This window comes from Hippichthys cyanospilos, chromosome 13 (genome assembly GCF_059441005.1).
Source record: "Hippichthys cyanospilos isolate Australia breed blue-spotted pipefish chromosome 13, RoL_Hcya_1.0, whole genome shotgun sequence".
NCBI lineage: Eukaryota > Metazoa > Chordata > Actinopteri > Syngnathiformes > Syngnathidae > Hippichthys > Hippichthys cyanospilos.
Genome location: NC_142381.1, coordinates 11,008,797 through 11,033,868, shown reverse-complemented (window position 1 = coordinate 11,033,868; position 25,072 = coordinate 11,008,797). Strand labels below are relative to the sequence as shown.

Genomic DNA, 25,072 nt, shown 5'->3' with positions numbered 1-25,072 from the left:
AAATGCAATTTTAGCCCTTCTCCTTCAAGGCCTTCAGCGTAACAAGCATTCCTCCCGCATCACAGAGCTGGAATTCATCCAGGGAATCTTCTTCGACAAGAGAGGAAGAGTGACTTCCATAAGCCACATCTGCACACTCATCCTTTTCCTCATCTTCCTCAAAGTCGTCCGGATACTCCACTTGGTCCGCTGCATCCTGACAACACTGTGAAAACACTGTAAGAGAGAATGAAGAATAGTTTGCTACTATACCACCCAAACTCCCACCTCCAAAGATTACTTAGAGTGACTTTTTGACCAACACCACAGAGAAAACAATCAATAATTTTTAGAATTGAAAATCAAAGGGGGATATACAAGAGCATTTCAAATATTAGTGTTTGAATGACTCAAAGTTATGAAGTAGCTTATGTAAATTCTTGCGCTGTGACGCAGAATTGCATCAGCAAAGTATTTCTTCGAACAACGGCTGAAAAGAGGTTAGCTTTCTTGTTAGAGTGACATAGTTTCACAGGTTTTGAGGAACTGGTGGTTTCAAAGACATTTCCATTTCATTCATGACATATATATATATATATATATATATATAGCAGCAAGCAAGTGTACTTTTAGGTTGAGTTCAAGGTCAAAGATAAATTTCCCTTAAAAAGGGTACTTTTTTTCTGTTGAGACAGTTTTGAGTTCCCCCTCAAAACCTCTAAGAATCTTTCCCTTGTGTAACTCATTTTAAAGCTGTCAAAAGCCAAGACAACCATGATGACAAGGGAAAACCCTAATCGCAAACCACACCCAAATTTAGGAAACAGGTGTTTAGTGACAGTCGTTACCTGGGCCTTTAGCAACGTGATGTCATTTTCAGGTTACCCCAAGGGGCACTACAGGCAATATGGCCACCAAAAATACCACATTTTTCCCTAATGTGGAGGTACATAGAACATAATGTAAAGGCATTTTCAAATTGAGTTCCCGTTTAACTTTTAAGTACTGTACAACCAACCCAAGCAAAAACTGGTTGGAAAAAACATTTACAAGACATCTCTTCTGTCCATCTAAAAGATGTCAGAATCTGGTTGAAAAGAGAAATTTGAAAAGAGGTCATTGTCAGATGAAAATAAAAAGTCTTTAAAAGTGATCGTTTTATGGTCTAAATTTGGTTGAAAAGTGCAATGTCATCGCTGTCTTTTTCAAGTTTTTTGTGTTCATAATGCCTCATATTACATATACAGTAGCCCATGCTCACCTGTATGTCTTGGTTTGCAAAAAATTGGCAAGGAATTTATTGATCTGAAAGGACGTAAAGGACTATTTTGGACCAAATTTGGAGCACATTAGGCAGATTAAACATAACACATTTATGAATGACTATTTTTGTCCTACATCTGGACTACATTGGATGCTAAGAAACACAACACAGTTTTCAAAATCTATTTTTGGGCTAAAGTTGCACCCCATTGGATAGGTTAAACACAACCTTGTTATCAACAACTACAGTATTTTTGGACTACCACATTGGACAGACTATAACACATCTCAGTTTTTGATGACTTTTTCTGGACTAAGTCAAGTATAGGACAGACTTGATTTCTGGTGCTGGGTGGGAAAGCAAAGAAAAGTATTTTTCGAAGTGATATTTGGTGTCAAAACTCCCAGAACCTAATCTGTTTCCCTTCTAAGGTGTTTAATGTTCCATAATGAATTACCAAGAAGCTCAGCAGAATCCCTCCTTGTTGATAAGAACGGATGTTGACTTTGTTCCCCCAAAGAAGAAGAACTTATCACCTCGTCCTCGTCAAAGTCATCAGGGTAGACGCAGCCGCAGTTACTCTCTCCACAAGCACTTGCATCCTCGTTCATAAGGACCGGCTCTGTAGTGACCATTTCATTGCATTGAATGTGTGGTAAATGATCTTGCACAAAGGTGCTGCCAGCTATACAAGCTGCACTTGGTCTGTTTTGGGGTTCAATGTTGAGCATTCTCTGGATTAAAGAGGAGAGGTTTTCAGAGTAAAGTTCAGGCACTGGGTCGTACTCTCCCTTGGTGATCTTGTAAAACAGACTGAGGAGGTTGGAGGCTGCAAATGGGGGTCGAAGAGCACAAAGCTCATACAGCAGGCAGCCTAGAGCCCAGACGTCACACTCGGAACTATAAGGCACATCTTGGCAAAGTTCCGGGCTCAGGTAACAGGGAGTTCCCACACATGTGGAGGCCATGTCAGATGTGCTCGTCATCACTCTGGACACCCCAAAATCCCCCAGCTTCACCACGCCGTGTTTTGTTAGCAACACGTTTGAGGTTTTGATGTCCCTGTGAAGTATTTTCACATGGTGAATATAACTCACAGCCAGAGCTACCTGAGCAAACCATCCCATGACTGTAGCCTCCATGAAGAAGTCATTTGGTTTTCTCTCCTTGACTCTGTCATCTAAGGTCCCGCCATCACAATAGTCCATCACAATGTAAATAAAGCCATCAGCAGGACTTACGAAAGCCTCGCTGCAGTTCACTATGTGAGGCTGTCTCAGTTTCCTAATGATCTCCGCCTCTTGAAGAACAGCCCTCCGTGTATGTACGTTCTCCAGTTTGATCCTCTTCACAGCATGCAGCCTCTCTGACTCGACGTGTCTCATGAGGAAAACTTCTCCTGATGCTCCTCGGCCCAAAGACGTCACCTTCTCGTACTTGTCCATTGTCACAGACCCGTCGGGGCCGTAAAGCCACCTGCTCCATGCAAGACTGCTAGGAAGGTCTTTTGTTTTGCAGTTGCTATAGTGACCAGACGCTGTGAAAGTTGAGAAGAGGGTCCTTTTGTTCTGGTAATAAATGTTTATAGAGTGCTACCAAATAGAGGCTTCTCGAAAGGTGAATACGCTACAGCCAATTGGGTTCACTTATTAACTCAATACACTTATTATTAGATAACTATATGCTGCACCATAATTCATTATTTTTTAAAAATGTCAGAGTCTGGCACTTATGGTAAGGACATTTTTGTGTCACACCACTATTTTGTTTAGTTAATAGAAAAAAACTACGTGTATAAAAAAAAACAAGAAGAACTTGCTGGACCATTGAATGAATAACTTATAGCATTATGTTTTATCATACGTATGATATTGATACTCCTCAAATGGGACCATGTGGAACGATATGAAATAACTTTGAATGATGTGGTATGATGATAAAAATTTAAAGATATAGACAAAAAGTGTAGAATTGTATTAATTGATATGGAATTATTTGAAAAGATGGGGAGTGACAGATACTGATGTAAAATTTTACTGGTAAAAATGCACAGTATGATTGTAAAAATGTGACATGATATGGAATTATGTGTATATATTGGCGAAAAGTAAGTATTATGTTTGTGGAAAAAGTATCATTTTTGATGTATTAGAACATTGAAAATCCTTCCTAAGGTTAACGGAGTGAGCTGACATTTATTATTTCAAATGAGAACGTTGTCTAATCCGTCATTGGCATTGAAAGAGAAATGTTAGTGTAAAAAAATTGGCTTAAAACCACAATAGCCAATGCGGTATGGCTTTTCGGAATATGATGACATTGGAATCAGAATCAGTCAATAAATGTGAATGTTGCATTAAAAATAAATTGTGTGTAGTTTATAGATCCGATAGCGAGGATTAAAAAGCGTCATAAAATAAATCATACAAATATTGAGGAATCGTTTGTGTCGTATGTCAACAACACGTTGTACACTAGATGGCAAACAAACGCGAACAGGCTTCATGATAGCAAAGTGTCATCGTAGAAGAAGACAGACGCCTACTGCGCATGCACAACATAACAAACATGAGCCTTAGCTAAAACTTGCAGTTTACATTTTCCTCCCATTTGTTTTTTTTCGTAGACACTCATTTAAAATGCCACCAAAGGGTAAAGGCGGCAAGGGTGCTAAAGGTTCGTGCTCTTATAGTAGTATTTTTTGCTAAAAATATGTTAGTTTGTCTCAAACTCGTATTATGACCGTATCTTGCTGCTGCAACTTTTATTTCATGCATCTACTATGTTATGTACAGCACACGGGCTGCTTGACAACTGTTACTATAATTTATATTTTTTATTATCCTTATTTCCGCTCAGGGGGTGCATCGGGAAGTGCGGAAGCTGACAAGAAGGAGAAGGCCCCAAAAGGAGGCACTGCTGTTAAGGTTTGATATTTCTTTTTGTTATTTCTTTCCTCTGGCTATCTGCACCGTTAGCCTAATCCAATTTACTTATGTATGCATTTTCCTCAGGTTCGCCACATCCTCTGTGAAAAACATGGCAAATGCATGGAGGCAATGGAGAAACTCAAAGCGGGTGTTCGTTTCAGCGAAGTTGCATCACAATATAGTGAAGACAAAGCGAGACAAGGAGTAAGAACATCATATGTTCAAGTCCTCCCTCAGCATTAATTGCTATACAGCATTTGATTTCTGTTCATGCAATAAGTATGCTTTGTTACACTCTAATCAATGTGCAGACGTTTTGGAAAGGAAAGAGAACTGAAAATTGAATTCATGCTGAAAATATATTGGCTAATGTCAAATGTTTTGGACAGGGTGATCTGGGCTGGATGACACGAGGATCCATGGTTGGACCTTTCCAAGAGGCTGCTTTCAACTTGGCCATCTCTTCCATGGATAAACCTGTTTACACAGACCCTCCTATCAAGACCAAATTTGGTTACCACATCATAATGGTGGAGGGGAAAAAGTAATGAGACACATCAATAAACTGGGACATTTATTTTTACATTGTGCTTTATTGTGAACTTTAAGTACTCCTCTGATGCAGCGCTTCAAGGAAAAAAAGAAAGAAAAAGAAATTATTGCTTACTGCCGCTTTTTCTTTTACACTATCATATTATTCGGTTAACCATTTACATACACATGACTCCAAAGTAGTGAGTGAATAGTAGAGCCCATTAATCATATGCTTTTGCAGAATATGCATCCATCCATTTTCTAGAGCCGCTTTATCCTCACAAGGGTCGCAAGATTGCTGGTACCTATCCCAGCTGGCTGCGGGCAGTAGGCGGGGGACACCCTGAATTGGTTGCCAGCATATTGCATGGCACAAAGTATTCACTCACCCAGTCATACCTAGAGGCAATTTAGTATGTCCAATACACCTGCAATGCTAGTTTTTGGAGTGGCGAAGAAAGCCACGTGGGCTCGGGGAGAACATGCGAGGCTGGAGCCTGCTGGATTTGAACTCTGGTCCCTTATCTGTGAGGTGTACGTTCTAACCTCTGTGCCACTGAGCTGCCCCTTTTACAGAATGTGAATAAATGAATAAAGGTTGTGCACAATAAGAAATTGAGTAGGTGTGTTAACTAATATTAGATGGAATGAAAAGTGCAAAATAAAAGGATGGGGGTGTCCATGAATCATGGAGCAAGCTGTGCTTTGTATGGGCAAGATCTAGAAATGCTGACGTGTGAAGCCTCACTGGCTGGCTGGATCACGTGACTGCTTCAGGAAGCGGTCTGATGATTGGCGCGCATCGCAAATATAAAACGGCTGCAGAACGCAATGGCGATTGCCTATGTCATCTTTTGTGCATTTCGGGCTGTAGTTGCACCTTTGTGTGCACTGCAATCGTTTTTCAGGCATCGTCTAGTGTTACAATGCAACCCACGCGAAAAGGAAGAATTTTGTCTTGGTTGCTTCTAATAAGGTAATGTTAAAAAATTGGAAAAGTTCTGAATGACAATGAGTAACACATTATCTAAAAAGCACTTGTTGTATTCTGTTTGTATATAGTAATATAAGCATATTCATATCATTTTCTTCAACAAATAGCCACAAAATTCTAAACACATTTGGTTAATTTATTGTGAATTATACAATTATTTATAAATTAAATAAATGTAGATTCCTTTAGTAATTGGCTTGTTAGTGGTAATAATGGGTACTCGGGAAAATGGGTACATTTTACGATGGACAAAAGATTATTACAAGCTGCCTACAGCGGTTTAAGAATGTTGATGGATCTGACAGACATTTAGGCATCCAGGCCGCTAGATGTCAGCAGCGCACTTTTCAAGCTTTGCGAATTCTTGCTTTGACGTTGCTGAGCCTTGCTAGGTGATTGGCGAGCTAAGATGGCGGCGCCAGAGGAGCCAGAATTATCGCAGGCGCAGACAGAAAAACTCCTCCAATTCCAGGTGAACCACGACTAATATACGATCCTATGCCAGTTACTTTCCGGCATCAATCAATAGGGCGTCCTCGGCGAGCGCAAGCCGCCACCGTTTGGTTGGACTGCCACTGTTAGAAGCTTTTTTTCCCCCACACAGTCAACTTCGATACTGGTCAACTTCAGAGCTAACGTTAGAACCATAGCTAGCGCTAGCTTGCATATCTTACAAGTAAGCGGACTTTAAAGGGGATTGGATCGATTCGCATAGCAGACGATCGGTTGTGTCTTCACCAGACCCGCCGACACAATGCTCTAGTGTTAAATCAAACATTATTTTGAGGTTGTTGATTTACATCTAAGGTGTCACTATCGCCGACTCCTTGTTTCGATTTTGATCAGTTGATCACTTCTGTCGGGACCGAGCTGTCAATAAAGTTTCGACATTTGTCTTTGATGTCATTGTTCATCCATTTTAGTGTTATTATCTTATTGTAATGCCAATGTTCCCTTGCAGTCGTTTAATCGAGCAAGGTACTGCATTTTCCTTCATATACAGTTAGAAGCTAATACATGTGTTCCCCTCTCGCGCTATGAACTTTAGTTTTATGTTATTTTTTAATTTTTGCTATTTTGTTTGGATACGTCATACATTATTCTGTTTCTGACAGGACCTGACTGGCTTGGAATCAATCGATCAGTGTCGACGCACATTAGAGCACCATAACTGGAATATTGAGGTACATTTGTCAAAGCATGTCACAACATCAAACATTTAGCTATTATAAATAATTTAATCTTGTTTGTGTAACATGTTATTGGTGTAGTCTAGCTTGGTGTAGAGATGTGCAGCATTATGCTGAGAACTACTTTGTAGGTTACCAAAACGGTACAAATAACCTTTTGACTAGCAATCATCAAAATATGTCATCCTGGGACCTGCATCATCTTCTTAAAGATCTTCTTCAGCTATTATTTTGAAAGCCATTTCAAATGCTTGTGACAGTCCTACAAATACCATGCACACATCTTGAAAGTAGGCATGGGCTGATAGCAGACCCTGACAATATGACAATTTAAATGATAATTTAAAAGCAAAAATATCTTGGCGTATCATGGGATTAAGATTAATGCTCTATTTTTTTTCACTGAACACAATCTATTTTTAAACCAAAACTTGAATATTTGATACATTAAGAGATGTGTATTATTTTAAATACAAATAAATAAATGATTAAGTACATTCACATCCTTCTTGTTTTTTATTTGTTCCTTACAAGTCACAATGTCCCGGGCCACCCACGGGGTCAGTTTCTAATGATATAGCCAGGTAATTACTTTCAAAGAGGCGGATTGTTAACTCTGCTAGCAGCAAATCGTATTCTGCTCCATTTTAAATGCTCCCTTTGTTAGATTAAGCAAAAAGGGAAAGCACTCATTACCAGCTATAGACAGTGTTAGCGGTTATAGAAAACTTCTTTTCAACGCCACTGTAAAGCGTCAACCTGGTTATCTGCCCACGCCTAACCACTTTTGCTATGACTGCTATGACACCTGGTGAGTGTGGCTTTCAGGCTGCAGTACAAGACAGGCTCAACGAGGAGGAAGGAGTGCCCAGTGTGTTCAACCCTCCGCCGTCTAGACCGTTACAGGTCAACACAACAGACCACAGAGTATATAGTTATATTGTCTCCAGGCCACAACCCAAGGTAGGCCTGCCGATTTTTAAAGCTAAACTTTTACTCTTTGGCCAATCATTCATTCAACTGTTTTTGTATTTCAGGGCTTGCTAGGATGGAGTTATTACTTGATAATGCTACCTTTCAGATTTACATATTACACACTTCTGGACATATTCAGGTAAGAAGAATGACAAATGAGCTTGTGGATGGATCACATCACGGACGACGGGGGCAATGTTTATCTTCCAGGTTTGCCCTGCGGTTTGTGAGGCCGGACCCCCGCGGTCGTGTTACAGATCCCGTTGGGGATGTTGTTTCATTTATACGTAGTTTTGAGGAAAAGTACGGGCGCTCGCATCCTGTTTTTTACCAGGGATCATACAGCCAGGTGAGTTCACACATTTCCAATATTAATTGATCACCTCTCACACAGAATATGCATAATAAACAAAGAATCATCAACTCGTTCGGTAGAATTTTGTGACTTTGTGCTAGTGAATGCTACAAATCTTGACATCCTAGATGTTGGATCATTATTGAGCCAAAATCTTTTCCGGCAGAGAATCTAATCACTATTTACAGTAAATCCCCTTCCACATGTTGACAGGCATTAAATGATGCCAAACGGGAGCTCCGTTACCTGTTAGTGTACCTTCATGGAGACGATCATCAAGACACTGATGAATTTTGTCGGTATGTGTCTTCATTTCTCGATGATGTTGACGCTTGTGTTAGTCATGTACTTGTTAGCCGTCTGCTGTTTACCGATGTTCTAAAAGTATATCAACCTTTTTTCGTTTTTAATTTTTTTTATTTTATTCCCCTGTGCCACTCTAGCTCCACTTTATGTACAGAAGAGGTAGTAACCTTCGTCAACACCCGGATGCTGTTCTGGGCATGCTCAACGAGCAAGCCTGAGGGCTACAGAGGTAAACCGATTGGTTCTTTTTGGTGTATAAAAGTTGGAAAATTTGTTGCTGAGCCATGTCTTAAAAATTGCATGGAACACCTCTAAAATGGGATTAGGATTATTATTTGTATTTACTATTATAACATCATTATCAACTAGTAAATACCTTTGTCCCACCCATTTAGTCTCCCAAGCGTTGCGGGAGAACACTTACCCATTCCTGGCCATGATCATGCTGAAGGACCGCAAGATGACAGTCGTCGGCCGCCTTGAGGGTCTCATCCGGCCCGAGGATTTTGTCAGTCAGCTCAACTTCATTATGGAGGCCAACCAAACATACCTGATGTCTGAGCGCCTTGAACGGTAAAAAATAAGTTAAAAAAAAAAAAAAAAATATATATATATATATATATATATATATATATATATATATATATATATATATATATATATAGTACCTGCCTAACTGCAATTACTTTCTGTAGGTTTAAAAAGTCGGATTAGAGAGAATGAACGTTGTGGCGAAATAGTTGTTTTACATTAGTCTCTAAATAGTGTGCCTCCCTCTAGTGGTGGACAGTATAATTGCATCCAAAATAGAATGTCAAAATCTAGCTCACAGTGTTAAGTTTGATGTTTTCAGGGAAGAGAGGAGTCAGACCCAAGTGCTAAGACAACAGCAAGACGAGGCGTACCAGGCGTCCCTCCGTGCCGACCAGGAGAAGGACAGAAAAAAGCGAGAGGTTGAAGAGCTGCGGAGGCAAGAGGAGGAGAAGGTCCGGCTGTACGCTCTCGCCGAGGAGAGGAGACGACGAGTGAGTCTCGCTGCGTATCACGACTCTAGCCTATTTTTGAAAGGAACAATCCGGGGGTCATACTACAACTGTATTTTGCCAGACACTGGAAGAGGAAAAAGAGAGGAAGTCGGAATGTCTTCCCCCAGAGCCGCTTGTAGACGATCCCGAAAGTGTCAAAATAATGTTCAAGCTGCCCAATGACACACGAGTGGAAAGACGATTTCTCTTCCGGCAGTCGCTTACAGTGAGTTCACACTCAGGGACATGTCCTCATGTGCATGCCAAAGCTTATTGCTTTGTAGTCAAATAAATAACACTTTATTTTCCCCTGGGAGGGGAAAAACAAAACAAACAACAACAACAAAACTCTGAAAGCTTTTGTACCCACCTACTCATTTATTTTCACCTAACAGGGATGTTAACATCATTTAAAGCTGCAAAATTGAACAATTTTTGTGTCACTTCTGACGGCACAAATCGCGTCCTTCAATTTTTCTTTTTGTCCCCGTCAGGTCATCTATGACTTCCTGTTCTCATTGAAAGAAAGCCCAGAGAAGTTTCAGATTGTCACCAATTTCCCTCGTCGAGTGCTGCCCTGCCTTCCAACCGAGGAGCAGCCCAACCCCCCCACGCTGAAAGAGGCGGGACTCAGCCGTTCCGAGGTCCTTTTTGTTCAGGACCTTACGGACGATTAAAAACAAACAAACAGAAAGACCTCATGCCGCTTATGTGTGGGAACACCTCCATTGCCCATCCGTAACCAACCATTTTTTTCTTTTTTTTTGTTGAATGGCCTCTATGGGATCATTGAGTTAAAAATCTGGAATAATGTAAAAAATCCTCTTGGGCAGCCATTGTTCACCTGTGTTTACAGGGTTCCCAATAGCCTGGAAAGTCTTGAATTTTATTAAATAAATATTTCTTGAAGTTCTTCCTTGAGCCCTTTCCATCCATAGAGCTTATCTTGACCCCACAGTTTGAGTAGTCAGCGCAGAAGCCGTTGATTCCCCTACTTTAGAAAGTATTCCCAACAAGTAGCTGAGCTTTTTGCTAAACCAGATGCATGACCAAAATGATCCTAGAGTATCTACTGATCCACTTGGAAACAAGGACTTTTGCCTTGGCAATTAGTATTGTAAAAAAAAAAAGTTTGGTAGATTGGACACTCGTTTGAAATGCCTTTAAGCATCCTTTTTTTTTTTTTACCTCTGTAATGACTCAAGCTAGAGTCGGAATTAGGCAAAGGAAATATGGGAACCCTGTTTTAAACGAGTGACATGTACATAAGTGTTCATAAAAATGGAATTCCTCCATTACTCGTCTGTGTCATATAATGACCAGATACATGTTGATTGTGCAAAGCAGACTGAAGTTACCCACGTTTCACAAAAGGGGCCACAGCTTTTTTCCATGTGGCATGCTCTGCTAGTCTGCCATCGCTCCCCAACATTTTACTTGTAACATCCCGATGTGTTCTTGTAAAGATGTCATTTCCATCCCTAACTATAAATTAAAAAGAAAAAAAATTAAATGTGGGTTTATTGAACGCTTGTGGTTGCATCAGTGCGAAATGAGGCAAGTGTCATATTGGTATACGTAATACATTTATTAGTGAACAACCCTCTCCAATCAGCCACAACAATTGAAAAAAATATGATTGCACTACTTGGTAAAGCATAACTAGCAACTTTCATTTAAAAAAAGTACAAATCTTAAAAAGTTCAAACAGTATACAGATGCATATAATACACCGACTAGTTCATGTTAAATGCTACAAACAATGATTCCGATGGAATGAAAAATTAAAACAACCATTTCCTCTATGCAATATATATATATGTGTAAATATATATATTAGTTTCCGTCCTCCCACCCCCCGCAATACAAACATGGAAAAATGAGGTAACTGTAAATGTGCAAGTACCAAAGCAAAATATATCTGCCTAACACACAGCACGTGCCCCTGGCTCTGTTGGTGGGCGGGCTGAGGACCCCTTTGACGACCAGGGAGGGGTAAGAACAGTAAACCGCCATCCCGCCACAGCAGAAAAAAATTGGTAAACCATAAATGGCATCTACAAAGCAATCACAAATCCAAACAATTTTTAGCTGCTTATTGGAACACTTTTTTTTTTCCTTTGTTTTTTTTTTTTTTTTTTTGCACCAGACAAGCTGTGAGATTATTGAAGTTAACAGAAAGACTACAAGACTCTATTCTGTGTTGTCTTTATCATAAACTGCTTCAGTGGGAGGTTCAATATTTTTTCATAATTAGTGGGGTAGCTGAATCATGTCAATTTTAACAAATACTCCCAAAATAAGCTCTAATATCAACATGAAATACATGTGAACAATACATTTTAAGATATTGATACACTGAGAGCAAGTGCCTGAGAGGCAGGTACAGTACTACACTGGAATATGTATGACAACACTTAAGAATTTTTTTTTAAACCCTTAAAACTATAATTATGATTTCCACTGGGATATTAGTATAACATGCTTCAAGAATACATGAGATCAATGACAAACTATTGCATTCACGCGAGTGAGTTTTTGTAGCTAAAAGCGGAACATCTAGCACCTTGTCACTATGGCTTTTTCATCAAACTACAGTAGTCTCAGAGCAGGTTGTTTTCAGTCATTAGGGCAAGAACAGTAACACAACGCATGTTAACAATTGATGGACCTTTTTTTTTTCCCAACAAAATGAAGTTAGCGCAATAAAATCTTGTAGTCATTCGGTTCTATTAGAAATATGTGCAGTACGATGCATGGCAGTTATCAGCTGAGCGGTACGATCCGAACCTCCAGAAGCCAACTTGGATGACAAGCATGCATATTGTGCACCGTTAAATAGGTCCCCAGCAGATCGGAAGCGATCCTTCGCGCGCTTGCTCGTCTTTGTCTTATTTTTCTTTTTTTTTTCTAGTTGTAAGCATGCAAACACCTTCTGGAGTGATTAGGTAGGAGTGTGCGCACATTGAGAAGTTGGACCACAGCAAAATAGTCAAACTGGTGTGTAAAAGGACATTTGTAAGTTGCCTCGCTATATTTTATTATTTTTTTAAACATGCCTCATCTTTAAATGGTGTACTATTTCAGACAGAGGATATCATAACCTGCTTACACTAAATCATTTGCGGTCAGAGGAAATCGACCTATAAACGACGGAAGCGTGGGACTAATTTGGAATAAGCGATTTTGACTGGTAAATATTTTCAAATGTACTTTTTAACAAAATGTATTTTCCCCCAAAATAATGAACATTTCACGCCCTTTATACCAATACGCTTGAAAGTTAAGGGAGTAAACATTGTTCATTTGTGATTTTTACCATCTAGTCTGCTATGTAAGAGTTGTGCGTGAACATTTTCCCCCCATAGTACCAGGGGATATTGACTGGAGAATGTGCATACCCCCTGGCATTATGGGAAAAAAATGTTGCACGGAATTAATACATCACAGACAAAATAAAAGCAAAAAAATCACAAAGTTACCGAATTCATTTTTGGACGTATGGTATAATGTAGCACATTTACGCAAGTCGCTACCTCGTGGTATTATGGAAAATTATTTTATATTTCAGCATTTAGCCAACAGGTTCAAAAGTTTTTGCATATACGTTCAAATGTACTTGCAAATACATGTGTACATATTTGCAAATAATTTCCAACGAGTTTGCAAGTAAAAAAAAAAAAAAAAAAAGGTCTCCACCACATTGGCAGTTCCACGCTTCCGTACGAAACATAAATTCAGATAGTTCCTTTTCATGGCATCCTTCCTATTTGACACAGACTCGTCCTGTCCCGTATCCTCATATACCGAGTGGCCCTGAGTTTTTTTTTTTTTTTTAAACATACAATATAGCCTGCGAATAGATATGTATGTACACGTAGATTAATTCTCAAAGCTGTGGGTAGAACTCATTAAATGGCTTTTTTTTTTTCTTTTTAAGATGGCACACACGTTAAAGACTCACATTCACTTAAGACACTGAAGTAAAGAAAAAGGCAAGATCCCTTTTACACGTAAAAGCAACGCTTACGACCGCCTGTTAGTGCTTACTAGTTTTTTCCATAAGTCTCAAAACAAGCAAGAAAGTAGAAGTCCAACAGTGTTTTCGCACTTCTGAACACCAGTGGCTTCTACGACATTCTTCTGTCTTCAAATCTAAAAGCATTCACGCGCAACTTATACATACAATTGTTCTAGTTTTTTTTCTTTTTTCCATTTTCTCTTCAAACCCCACCATTAAAACTCATTCACTGCCATTGACGGCTATGGATGTCACGGATCCATTTGAAAGAGTTAAGCTGATGACCACGTTACCGGAAGATAAACACAAAACATTGTTAGTGCTCCCCAACGCGTTCCTTCAACTCGTTTTCTCAAAAAAGATTACAAAGCAATAAATAAAACCTTTTTAGAAACGGTGAAAATGACACAGTATTTGTCAGGATTAGTAATAGGTTTGTGCTTGTCAAGGTCATATAAGAAGGCAGGTCTAACATCTGGAAAAGTAGGCGATATCTATATATTGGATTTGGCTCACAAACAAACAAACAAACAAACATTGACGGCCACGTCTTCCTCAAACAGGAAGATTGAAAAGTCCATTCAAAAGTTGCCCCTTTGCAACGTATTGCTTTCGGACAACGGCGACTTGCATCCGTTTGAATGCTCGTCTTCTCACATAAGCAAGCCGTTCTTTTAGTATGCTTTTTTTTTTTTTCTTTGCGATCATTTTGGTGGTAATGCTTGGCTTAAATATTGCTAGTCGGAATCAACAGTTCATGCAAATCCCAGCATGCCGCCCTGTTTCCAGTGGTTACACAATACATTGGCTCTGTGAAAAGGATAAATGCACGCACGCGCGCAAAGGGTAGCCGTAGCACTTGTGCAGTTATGCTCGATGACCTTGAAATGATCCGGTCCGTGAATCCAAGACATCTTTTTTTTTTTTTCGTATACGTGTTCCAGAGAGGATCGTGTGGCAGATGCGCATCACTTGCAGTCTAAAAGCTCAGGCTGAACAAAAAAAAAAAAAAAAAAGGCCGTAACAATCAATCGAGTATTGCAGAACAGATATAAGACGAAGTCTTGTTTGGCCAATACTAACATGCATTTATGGTGCTTCGCCACGCATCCGGCAAGTCTTTAATCGCATCCGGCCTTCCGTCCTCCAACGATTCCGCGAAACTCAACTAAATGCAACCCTGTAAACAAAAGCAGCAAATAATGCGCATGGATGGGGAAACTCTTTGGAATCTGCGACAAGGAAGTGCGGTGGCCAGAGAAAGAACCAGCTGGTGATCCCGACGCTCCGCTTTCTGGCTGCAGCGTATTCTTTTGTTTTTTTCACAAGACTCGGGACTAATGAAGCACAGCAGAGGTACTGGGAGCTCCGAGAAGTATCCCGGATTGCTTATTATTTAGGAAGTGGGTTGTTAGCTGTGGTTAGTTAGTGGCAGGTGTCCACAACTTTAGGGCTAACTCTGGCGCGGGCGAGGATTTTTCCCGCCCCAGCTCTCACTCCGTCTCCCGGTGCACGTCCGACGCATCGGCTCGGCAGATGGGACAAGTGCGATTGGTCTGGAAATCGAGCGGATGGAGGTCACGCACGAATATGTCAGCGGCAAAAATTAATTGGCGCTTTCTTGATGACGTCATCTTACCTTCAACCATTTGTCCACACATTTGGCGTGGAACTCGTGGTTACAGGGTAATACCCGAAGTAGCTGCCGACACTCAAAGTCACTAAAGCACACAACACACCTGTGGATAAAAAAAAAAATAAAATACAAATTGTGTTGATAATTTAAAAAAGAAAAACAACATATGCTTACTAGGGGTGTCAGATGAACATATAATTGCAATCAGTTAATCAGAGTCTATTAAATGATGCAATTTATTGTTTAATATTTTATTGTTTAATAATTTATTGTTTAATACTTAATATGCATCAATCGGAGCAGCAAGCCCAATTTCTTTGTATACCAGTTAAAAACGACAATAAAGGCATTCTACTCTATTTTATTCTATTCTATTAATTTTAAGAAATAACTTGCTCACAAAAGAAGTAGCTCAAGTTTAGCCTACCACATAAATGCAAAGTACCTAGCCTGGACCTTAGCCACAGTTAATGAGCATAACAAAGACACTAATGTAGCCAAACAAACAAACAGTTTGAGCAAGTCTGCGGCGGACAGAATGGACAATAAATAAAGAATGCAGTCAGAACTTGGGACTAGTGTCAAATGCAGAGTAAATAAATGGTTACGTCTACCCCAGTAACACAATGTCTCTACATAAAAACAAAAATGCAAACACAAAAACAAAAGAAACTGGTTGACTTTTAGCTCAAATAATCACTGATCTTAATCTAAAGCTCCCAATTTTTAAAATTTCTTGACAGCACTAATGTAAGTATCTTACATGCTATACATGTAATCACTAAAATCATCCATTTTAATGACAACCCCCCCCCTCCAAAAATCAACGTGATGAAGCGGAACAATCTTTACACTATACACACTATATTGAAAAATATGACGGAGTGGAGGCTTACAGCGTTTGCTCAGACAGATGATTCTCTGAGCTGAACCTGTAGGATGGAAGTTGCTCAATGTCGGCCTTGGTGAGTCCACGTGGTTTAGCTTCACCCAGCCTCTCAGCCAGATTCAGTAAAGCCTGCAGAGAAAATACAAGTTTCTTGAAAGTGGACGCGTCACCTGGGCAGTTTCTGTTGTGATTATGATTAAAGTCATTTATGGTAGTAATTCTACTTTATGGAGATTCTAACCATGTTATACAGTTAATTTCTCACCCTAAACACCCAAAATGCGAGTACTCGTATCGGGCTGAAAAAAAAGTGGACATCTCTAATCTTAATATAAAAAGTGTGGCCAACTGGTAAACTAACCTCATAGTTTTCCATTTCCACATCATCCACATCAAGGTCGAGACTGATGGCTGGGCCTACTGTGGTTGGAGGCACAGGAAGCATTGAGCTGCACAAATGAAAGAAACACAGTCTTTGTTAAAGCACTGGTAGGGCAGTAAATTGTTATCTGTGTGTATTGGTAGCTGGACTTGATCCTGTTTATTGTAGAAATGAACATGGCCCACACTGTAGACTTACAGGAAGTAAGGAAGGAAGCCTGGGTAGTAGGACGGTGGCGGCGGGGGAGGAGGGAGAGGCTGCTGCAGCCGGTATCGCTGTCCACTTGTTCGCCGGGGCAGCATGTGGGGATATGGCTGGAAGGAGAGGGGAAAAAAAAAAATCATGTGCATTAAAACACATATAAACATGGCAGTCATTACAGCATATTGTAGAATTGGGAGTTGCATCTAGTCAATAACAAGAGCTTACAATTACAGTTACATATGGAAAGTGCTTCGATATAAACGTATGTTGCGAATTTGTGCAACAAACGACATGAATGACTGCCTACCACTCCAAAGGGAAGCTCCTGATGCAGAGGCTCTTGAGGAAGATACTGTATGGGCAGAGAAGGAGGCAGCGCTGGTGGGTGATGTGAGGGAGGGTAGGAGAAAGTTCCTAAAGGGTGCTGGTCCCCTCTTAGGTCAACTTCATTCTCTACCCTCTGTAGAGGCTGATGAGGAGGAATATAAGCAATTGAATGAGCAAACAGCGACTGCACAGTTGGTGTTGTCTGGTGTGGACTACTCACCATGCGTGGGTGCTGAGGCTGTAAAGGGACAAACTGGCTCAGAGGAGTAAGGTGCGGCGGCTGGTGGGGGGGTACGGATGGGCTTGGGTGCAATACAAAATGTTCGCTGGAGATCAAGGGCGGGAAGGCTTGGTAAGACACCGGCATGTGTTGCATGGTGCATGCCTGTATGAGCTGAGAGGAGACAAAAGCATAGGACGAGACCCGTGTTTATGCAACATTCTTCACATGTACTGCGTGTGACACATCCTCCACCTGATCAAAAGTTCAGTTTTCTAACAGGTCTCAGGTCGGGCCGGGCAATCGGAATATTTTAATTTTACTGGAACAAGAGATTCATCAATCAACTGATGACTAACCATTCTGAAAAGTGGGAATAATGGAGTACACTACTTGCTGCATTTAGTTCCATGTAGCTGGGTTGACATGAAGAACAACAAACGATGTGGTCATTTATGGGAAGTTGACCCACATCTACTCAATGCCAAAACTTATTTAGAGATTAGTCTGCTTCAAATGATACAAAAATCTACACGGTTGAATTCCTTGTAGATTCTCTGATAAAAAATATTAACATGTTTATGTGTTCGGGCGGGGTTTCTGCCGAGAGCGCAGAAGGGAATGACACTTTGGGGGTGTTTAGTGTGATGAATCAACATTGCAATATAGTTAAACTCTCCAAAATGTTTAACTGCCATGATGCAGCCCATTTAATGGTATCAATATTACAGTGTAGACACTATAGCCACGAGCCAGCACCGCCTCTTGATCTGACATTTGAGTAAGTAAATCATCAAGTCGGAAGATTTTAGTAACAGTGGGCTGCGTAGTTACTTTTTTTTGTTATGTAACACAAAGTGGTGGTGAAAAATGTTTCGGAAATACTGCCGCAAATGACAATAACCTCCGGATGTACACCTGAGTGTTCTTGTACGAAAAAATGTAGGATGAGGACCGCAACACAAATGTCCCTCTGATTCCGATTCACATCCACTGATTATTATACTTCCTGAACAATGGATAATTTTCACGTTTGTAACATCGCACAACTCAGGTGAAAAGCATGTGGTAAACACACAAAGCGACATACTACATCAAACCACAGCACCGACAGTGTTGCCAAAACACCAGGCGTGTTCAGGCAACCGACTCATTTTCACCGACACCAAATTCATGCCTCTAATTTTGCTATTTCACAAGACACATAGCAGTTTAGCAGGAACTCCCGCACAGAGAAAGAATACACGCTTGCTATCGCGTGTTACATGAACGCCACTGACATTGGGGCTTTCCCCTTTCAAACTCACAGGAGGAGGAAGGCAGCAGAGCAGAGACAGCTGTCCGCTGAACATTACCGAGCATGCTGGGAGCTGCTGAGTGTTGCACCCTGGTAAAGGCTGCCCAGTGTGGATGGGAAATCCATGTGTCGTCACCGTTGTAACAGTGTATGATATTGGAACAGATCCCTGCGGCATCTGAAATTTAAAATTAAAAAAAAAATCTCAATTTTCTTCAATCATTCTGGACAATTAAGATTTTAATCAATTTTAATGGAAGAAATAAACCCAAAAGACATTTATTAAAAGGTTTGATTTGTTAAATAAAAATCCAGTGATAAATTTACAGACAAAAATAATGAATACTTATTTAAAATAGTTAACTTTCATAGCTTGTTCATAACATGCATAAAGGGATAATCAAATTATGTTGCCATTTTTTAATCAGTAAAAAAAAGTATTTTTTTCTCTATTTTGATCATTGAATTATTTTTCATATGCATACGATTAACACCTTTAAAAACACATTTCTGCTTACTGTCGACTGAAAATTGCATTACCTGTGCTCAAGACACATCTGTTGGTCATGTGACATTCGTAAACTGAGCCGCCATTGATTGGTCCTTTTCTGAGGCTTCAGCACATGATGTCATTTTCAGTCAACAGCAAGTGAAAAAAGTTTTTTAAGTATTAATTGTACCTGAAATACAATTTAGTGATCACATTCACTCATTCAATCCCAAAGATGTCACTTTAGATTTTTAAGTCCAGACATGCAATCCTGGGTACTAAGTTATATTGATTCAAATATTTTCAAGATATAGGCTAAAGGAGAGTCTAACAATGGCTGGCTAGTTATTTATAGCAAAAATAATATTTTAATGTGAAATACTGCTAAATAAACGGACTATCCCTTTAAATACCACAATTTAGTTCGTACCTACTGTAAACATGTCTTGTAAACCTGCAATTCCACGGTTTTAGCTAATTTTCCAATCTTCAATTTTTAAAATGACAAATGACTTCAGAGCCTGAACTGACTTTGCTGTACACCTGTACAACAATAAAGGCATTCTATTCTTTTTTTATTCTTTTCTGCTTGAAGTAATTCAATTCATAACCCAGAGATGAATGGCAAGCTGCCCTAAATTCCGAGCCCTAACCTTATGCAGCCCAACTTCAAAATATAGAATGCACCTCAAATATATTTAAGAAAAATATAAACTTTTTTTTTGTGCTACCTGCTCATGTAAATCCAGCATGATGGGGTTCTGCTGGGGCAGGTGGGCCGCTGGGTGAAGCATGCGTGGCGCTGTGCTGGTGTGGCTGTATTGTCTGGATTCATCTAAAGTAACCTGTTGGTGATGTTGGGAGAAAAGCAGATGATGGAGATTTTCATCGTGGACCAGGGAGGTGTGCAGCACAGGCCGGTCTCGAAGACCCCACTGGCGTCTCACTGGTGGGCTGTAAAACCGGGGGAAAAAAAGAAACACACTTTACGTGAGCCCATTTTTAATCTACAATAGGGATGGGCACCAAACCATGGTACCAGCTGACTTTACCATATAGTATATTCAACTTTACCTTCTCCTGAGATGCACAGGGGCGTTACAAGGCTCTCCAAGGAACCTCCTCGGGTTCAAAGGGGCTGTTGGGGGCAGCCTATTTACTGCTACTTCCCATGGTCGCATTGGTGACGTCGTGCAGACGAGTCACTCTCTGGGAAAGGAAACTACACAGTGGAGGAGGCACTTTTACACTGCCTCCGATTGTCTTAACCCTGAGGGAAAACAGAAAAATAAAACTCATACAAATACTGCAAAAATAACCCAGGGTGTAGCACAACATTTTGGGGCAAGGGTTAGACATGATTTCTAATGATGATGGCCCGACTGATATTGATTTGATGTCTTTTAAGACCAATTCCAATTTTTGGCATGAATGATTACAGAATAATTGGCAGATTCCTTTTATAAATTACAAAATACCATTTGTTTCCTGCAAATGCATTTCAAACTGGCATCAATTATGTTTGAATTTACTCTATTCATGACCTGCATGGTACCTATTCGCTGTGCTGCGCTGGGGTAAACAGAATATATTGCCTAAAAAACGTTTTCAGAATGCATTGCGTGTTGCAATAAATGAAGTCATAAGGACATTCATTCTTAACAGGTATACAAATACGCCTGTTATGTTGCCTATGTGTTTTATTATTTTTATTTTGAATCAGTCATTTAACACATATATAGCAGGTATTTTATTATTTCTTAAAACAAACTTTAATTTCAGACTGTGAGTAAAGTCCACCAATTCATCTTCTAAAAAATATTATCCTTATCCTCACAAGGGTTGGAGGCTTGCTGGTGCCTATCCCAGCCGTCTTCAGGCAGTAGGAGGGGGTCACCCTGAACTGGTTGCCATCCAATTGCAGGGCACATAAAGGCGAACAATCATCCAGGCACCCAATCACACAAAATGACAATTTACTATGTCCAATACACCTGCCATGCGTGTTTTGGGAGTGTGGGAGGAGGCCGGCGTGAGCACCCACGCAGGCTTGGGGAGAACATGCAAATGTGCCTTGTGTTTTATTTGTTCTAATGCCCTGAATGATTGGGTTTTCGTGGCCCAGCAAGCAATTTTTATAAGGCCAAACTCAATAACAGGTGCACCAAGATAGGTTATGATCTGAGCAAATTAGCATGTGATGCTATAGTAAACAACAGGAAACATTATAGATCGCCCTCTTCAAATAGGTAAAAACGGGTGAATTTTGTGGCTTAATTCATATTCCACAAATGCAATATTTATCAGAATGTCTTGTATAACAGGAGCGTATCAAACACTTTTTATTTGAAAAAAAAAAAACGTCTCGACTTCTTTGAAACTGACACACGATTACAATACGCTGGTTTTCTTAATAAACTCAAAAGTCAATAACAAGACAAACAAGACTGAAAAAAATATAACAAACTACGCGAATTTAAATTCTACTGTATATGGATTTATCGGTGTGCGAAGTAATACGTGTTTTTAAACAACACCACGTTTGTCGTGGGGGTATAAATAGGGGTCGCTGTTACAAGCCTCAACAAAAACATGGAAGCCATGTGCTCACAAGACAAAGCAACAACAAAAGCTCATGCGGCGCTAGTCTCGCTTCCACTTCACCCAACTTTACTGTTAGAATGTTTTTTCAGAGTTTGGCACGAAGACACCAGCGGTCGTCTTGGAGACAAAACTGCAGCGGAAGCTAAGAGCTCCTTTCTGCCAGGGACAAGTCGACGTCCCCTGTTGAAGGAGAGATGAGCTAACTACGTTAGCTAGCTATGCTAACGCTTTGTCCAACGGGCTCGGGCAAGCAAGCGCGTAACCTCGGGGCATATGCGCTCAAACAGAAAATTAGATCTCAAAATAAAAGTTGCACGAGCGAGTTGCATGGACGGACGGAAGTCATAATTACGAGTCGGTGTAGCTTGAGCGCTTACTTTGGTGGCTAGTTCGTGTGCTCGGTGACAAGATGAGATGGCAGGTGTTCCAGCTTGCAAAATGCCATCCACGTATCCTTATGTAATTGCAGGCATCGAACGATATAGTGTTCTCGATACGATAGTTCCCGAACTTGAGTTGACAATCGTTTCTTCTGATGTAAATATAATCCCAAAAAGTGCCCAACGGTCCTGCTTGCTAGCACCAGACCGCTATCAGACGCTTTCCTTTTTGCTACGGAGGGGCGAACTTTTCTACAGCAACCGTAAAAAATCCAGCAGTTAGTTGTAACGTATTCCGAGTACAATTAACGATGCCAAAAAACACACGGGTCGTTCTTTAACAAACGAAGAAAGAAAATCCCGATTGCCGCGTGCACGTTCCCGACACTGCATTGTTATGAGGAGGCCACGCCTCCCGCTTTGTATTGACCAATCGGAGCGCGGCAAACGCAGACAGCAGACGTCCAGACAGTAATTGCTACCACGTAAAAACAAACGTTTGTTTTCTGACACGGAAACAAAGGACATTGCGATAAACAAGTGGCTCAACGACAAATGTGGCGTTTGCGTGTGCATATTTGTTCAAACAACGCGTGAATGAAAACTGAGCCTACGTTAAGTTAATATACAGTATTGCACTTTTGTTTAAAATTGTACTTCTGAGTACAGTTCCATTAACTACTGTACAGTTAACCGTTATCTGGCACACAACATGGTTTGTTAACAGGTTGAGGTCGTTGCAAAGGTGTCACAATAACACAATATCTTTATACAATAATACAGATTGTTTTGCAATTTCCGCGAGAATTTGTGTGGTTTTTTGTTGTTGTCCAAAATAGTCCAACCGACAATTCATGTTTGCGTGAGTCTTGTTGAGGCCACGATGTCCTATGAGGACAACTCGGCGAGTTATGTAATTTTGCATTTGCACGACCAAGCGAGCTAAACAGCTTCTATTTTCTCTGAGCAACGTTTCGGCTATGCATATTTCACACCGGTGAATGTAGCCCGGATGGTTTACAACAATGTTAACAATCATCGCTATGGGCCTTTTCAGTAGCGCTGCCAGGCCCAGTTTGTATGTTCGCAATTAATAAGTACAGCCTCTGCCAAGCGTTAGAGAATATGCCGCTGTTGGGTGTTATTAAACTTAAAGCTAAAGCTCAGCGATGACAGCCTGTTTTGCTCAATGTAAACATTACAACATCGCACTCAACAGCAAAACAAGGAGGGGCTGTGGAGGTTGAGCCCAATGAGCGCCATAATAACAAACACGTCTTAAATTCTAGCCTCAGACAACATATCTAGCAATCAACTTGAAATATATCGTTTGGATAAGCGTCATTACCTGATTGTTAATGTGCAAACATCCAATCGCTGCTATTTCCCTTGTTCACATCTCGTCATGCATCCTGTGGTCAGATGTTCCCGCTTGGAACATTCCGTGATTTTCACCACTGCTGTAAAATAAATCGCGCTAAATTACAAATCTTGTCAGGCATCTCGTAAGAGCTCGCCTTGACTGTGTGCATATAATGCGACTCGACGTCTTCGCAGAACGTCGCCTTCATTCTGCACACGCCATTTTCTGGTTTTGAAAGTCGTAGTCCAGCCCACAGGGTCTAGTTCCTTCTGCACTTCCTCCAACTGAACGTCTGCATGCCTTAAACTCAATAACGATACAGGATTATATTAGTCGACTCAACATAGACTTTCGAGTACATTTAAAAAATAAACACATGCATTTACCGGTAAAATCAAATATGTGGAAATGATTTCAGTTGACTCGCGTCTATTTGGAGTAGATTCCCTCAACTAGCAACTAATGACTAAAATCTATTACATTTGTCCGTTTTCCAATTGCTGAGCTCCTAGGACATTTATGAAAATTAGGAATAGTGTGTCGGCTTAATTTCAAATATACCCTTTGTTTTCACATCGATGTTATGTCTGGATGATAGAAGAGAAACAATACTCTTTATTGTTTTATGTTTTCCCTTGTCTTTGTTGTTAAATTAGTACAAAGGGCACACTGTATGCTATATACTGCGAATGTAATAATTTAACGAAGCATGAGCACATTCATTTGGATCCACTTATAAATACAATACAGTACATTAGGGCCGTAATTGCTATTGAGGCACAAAAGGGTTTTATTTGGGGACCTCCCCCTTTAAAGATGTAAAGATCAAAGTATTGGTAATCAATATCAAACATAGCATTATCTGGATCACATTGATACAAAGAACCTAGTATTGATCATTTACATTCATTATTTTATATTAGTTTCTCATGGGTTCCTCACCCATACAATTGGCCTGCCATCTATTGCAACAATCATTTGTATTTTCAATGTTGTTTGATAATATTTTTGGAGCCCAGTTTGAGTTTGTTGTATTTTTTATTTCTGATTTGGGTTTACCGAGTACTGTAGTCATATGCTTTGTTTTTTTATTTTTTTTTATTTGTATTGAATTCATGCTAATTGTAGAGAATAAATGTAATGGCAAGCTTGAGAACTCAACACAAAAGTTTAAATTGAAAAAAAACAAAAACAAAAAACAATGCTTCAAAATAGGCCAAACTATTTAAAATACCATAATATTTTGCCTGCAATTGGCTGGCAACTAGTTCAGGGTGCCACTTGCCTACTGCTCCAAGACAGCTGGAATAGGCACGTGCATGCCGGCAACCCTCGTGAGGAAAAGTAGCTATAGAAGACGGAGGAATGGATGAAAGAATCATATTTGGGAACCTAAAAGTATTTTGTATCGGTATCTGCGATAAGGACACTAATAGTTATTTGGTATCAATCCATACCAAAATCTCATTTATCGCACAGCTCTGACCTCCATCAGAAATTTATGTACACTTACAAGAGAAATTAACATTTTAACATTGCCTTATTTTAACATTCTTTTTGACTTTAAATTTTGAGTCAACATCATTCGTTTGAATACAGTACCGTACTGTATAGGGATAATGAAGCTGGCTTTTAGCGTCCCCTAGTGTCTGATCAGGTACTAATGGAGAAAGTGATGCTTTGGATTCACTTGTTGAACGTAGATAT

The 25,072-nt window shown here is 40.1% G+C and overlaps 4 protein-coding genes across 7 annotated transcripts; 2 read left to right on the top strand and 2 right to left on the bottom strand.

Annotated features, from left to right (window-relative positions):
- Positions 1-10: 10 nt before the first annotated feature.
- nek12 (NIMA-related kinase 12) lies at positions 11-2,695 on the bottom strand. Its single transcript, XM_088431934.1, has 2 exons — positions 1,701-2,695; positions 11-216 (listed from the first exon to the last, which is right to left on the bottom strand). The coding sequence occupies exons 1-2, from the start codon at positions 2,686-2,688 to the stop codon at positions 11-13; spliced, it is 1,194 nt and encodes a 397-aa protein (XP_088288060.1). The 5' UTR covers positions 2,689-2,695.
- A 1,076-nt stretch (positions 2,696-3,771) lies between these two features.
- On the top strand, positions 3,772-4,756 carry pin4 (protein (peptidylprolyl cis/trans isomerase) NIMA-interacting, 4 (parvulin)). The gene is made up of 4 exons (XM_088431712.1): positions 3,772-3,919; positions 4,103-4,170; positions 4,258-4,377; positions 4,563-4,756. Exons 1-4 carry the CDS (start codon positions 3,883-3,885, stop codon positions 4,719-4,721), a joined length of 384 nt encoding a protein of 127 aa, XP_088287838.1. The 5' UTR covers positions 3,772-3,882; the 3' UTR covers positions 4,722-4,756.
- Positions 4,757-6,084: 1,328 nt separating this feature from the next.
- faf2 (Fas associated factor family member 2) lies at positions 6,085-11,080 on the top strand. Its single transcript, XM_088432264.1, has 11 exons — positions 6,085-6,173; positions 6,817-6,885; positions 7,720-7,854; positions 7,929-8,005; positions 8,077-8,215; positions 8,435-8,520; positions 8,665-8,756; positions 8,923-9,100; positions 9,381-9,552; positions 9,635-9,778; positions 10,047-11,080. The coding sequence occupies exons 1-11, from the start codon at positions 6,111-6,113 to the stop codon at positions 10,227-10,229; spliced, it is 1,338 nt and encodes a 445-aa protein (XP_088288390.1). The 5' UTR covers positions 6,085-6,110; the 3' UTR covers positions 10,230-11,080.
- A 39-nt stretch (positions 11,081-11,119) lies between these two features.
- rnf44 (ring finger protein 44) lies at positions 11,120-23,640 on the bottom strand. 4 transcript variants are annotated; one of them, XR_015867661.1, is made up of 12 exons: positions 23,351-23,640; positions 20,093-20,288; positions 19,750-19,972; positions 18,539-18,706; positions 17,232-17,405; positions 16,992-17,153; positions 16,679-16,794; positions 16,460-16,547; positions 16,106-16,227; positions 15,213-15,312; positions 14,657-15,129; positions 11,120-14,565 (listed from the first exon to the last, which is right to left on the bottom strand). XR_015867661.1 is itself a non-coding variant. In XM_088431902.1 (11 exons), the coding sequence occupies exons 2-11, from the start codon at positions 20,197-20,199 to the stop codon at positions 15,067-15,069; spliced, it is 1,323 nt and encodes a 440-aa protein (XP_088288028.1). In that variant the 5' UTR covers positions 20,200-20,288; positions 23,351-23,640; the 3' UTR covers positions 11,120-15,066. The 4 variants fall into 4 exon arrangements, 1 of the variants encoding a protein (XP_088288028.1); XR_015867663.1 differs by having other exon boundaries at positions 18,587-18,706; XR_015867662.1 differs by lacking the exon at positions 23,351-23,640 and adding an exon at positions 22,000-22,398.
- Between the last annotated feature and the right edge of the window lie 1,432 nt (positions 23,641-25,072).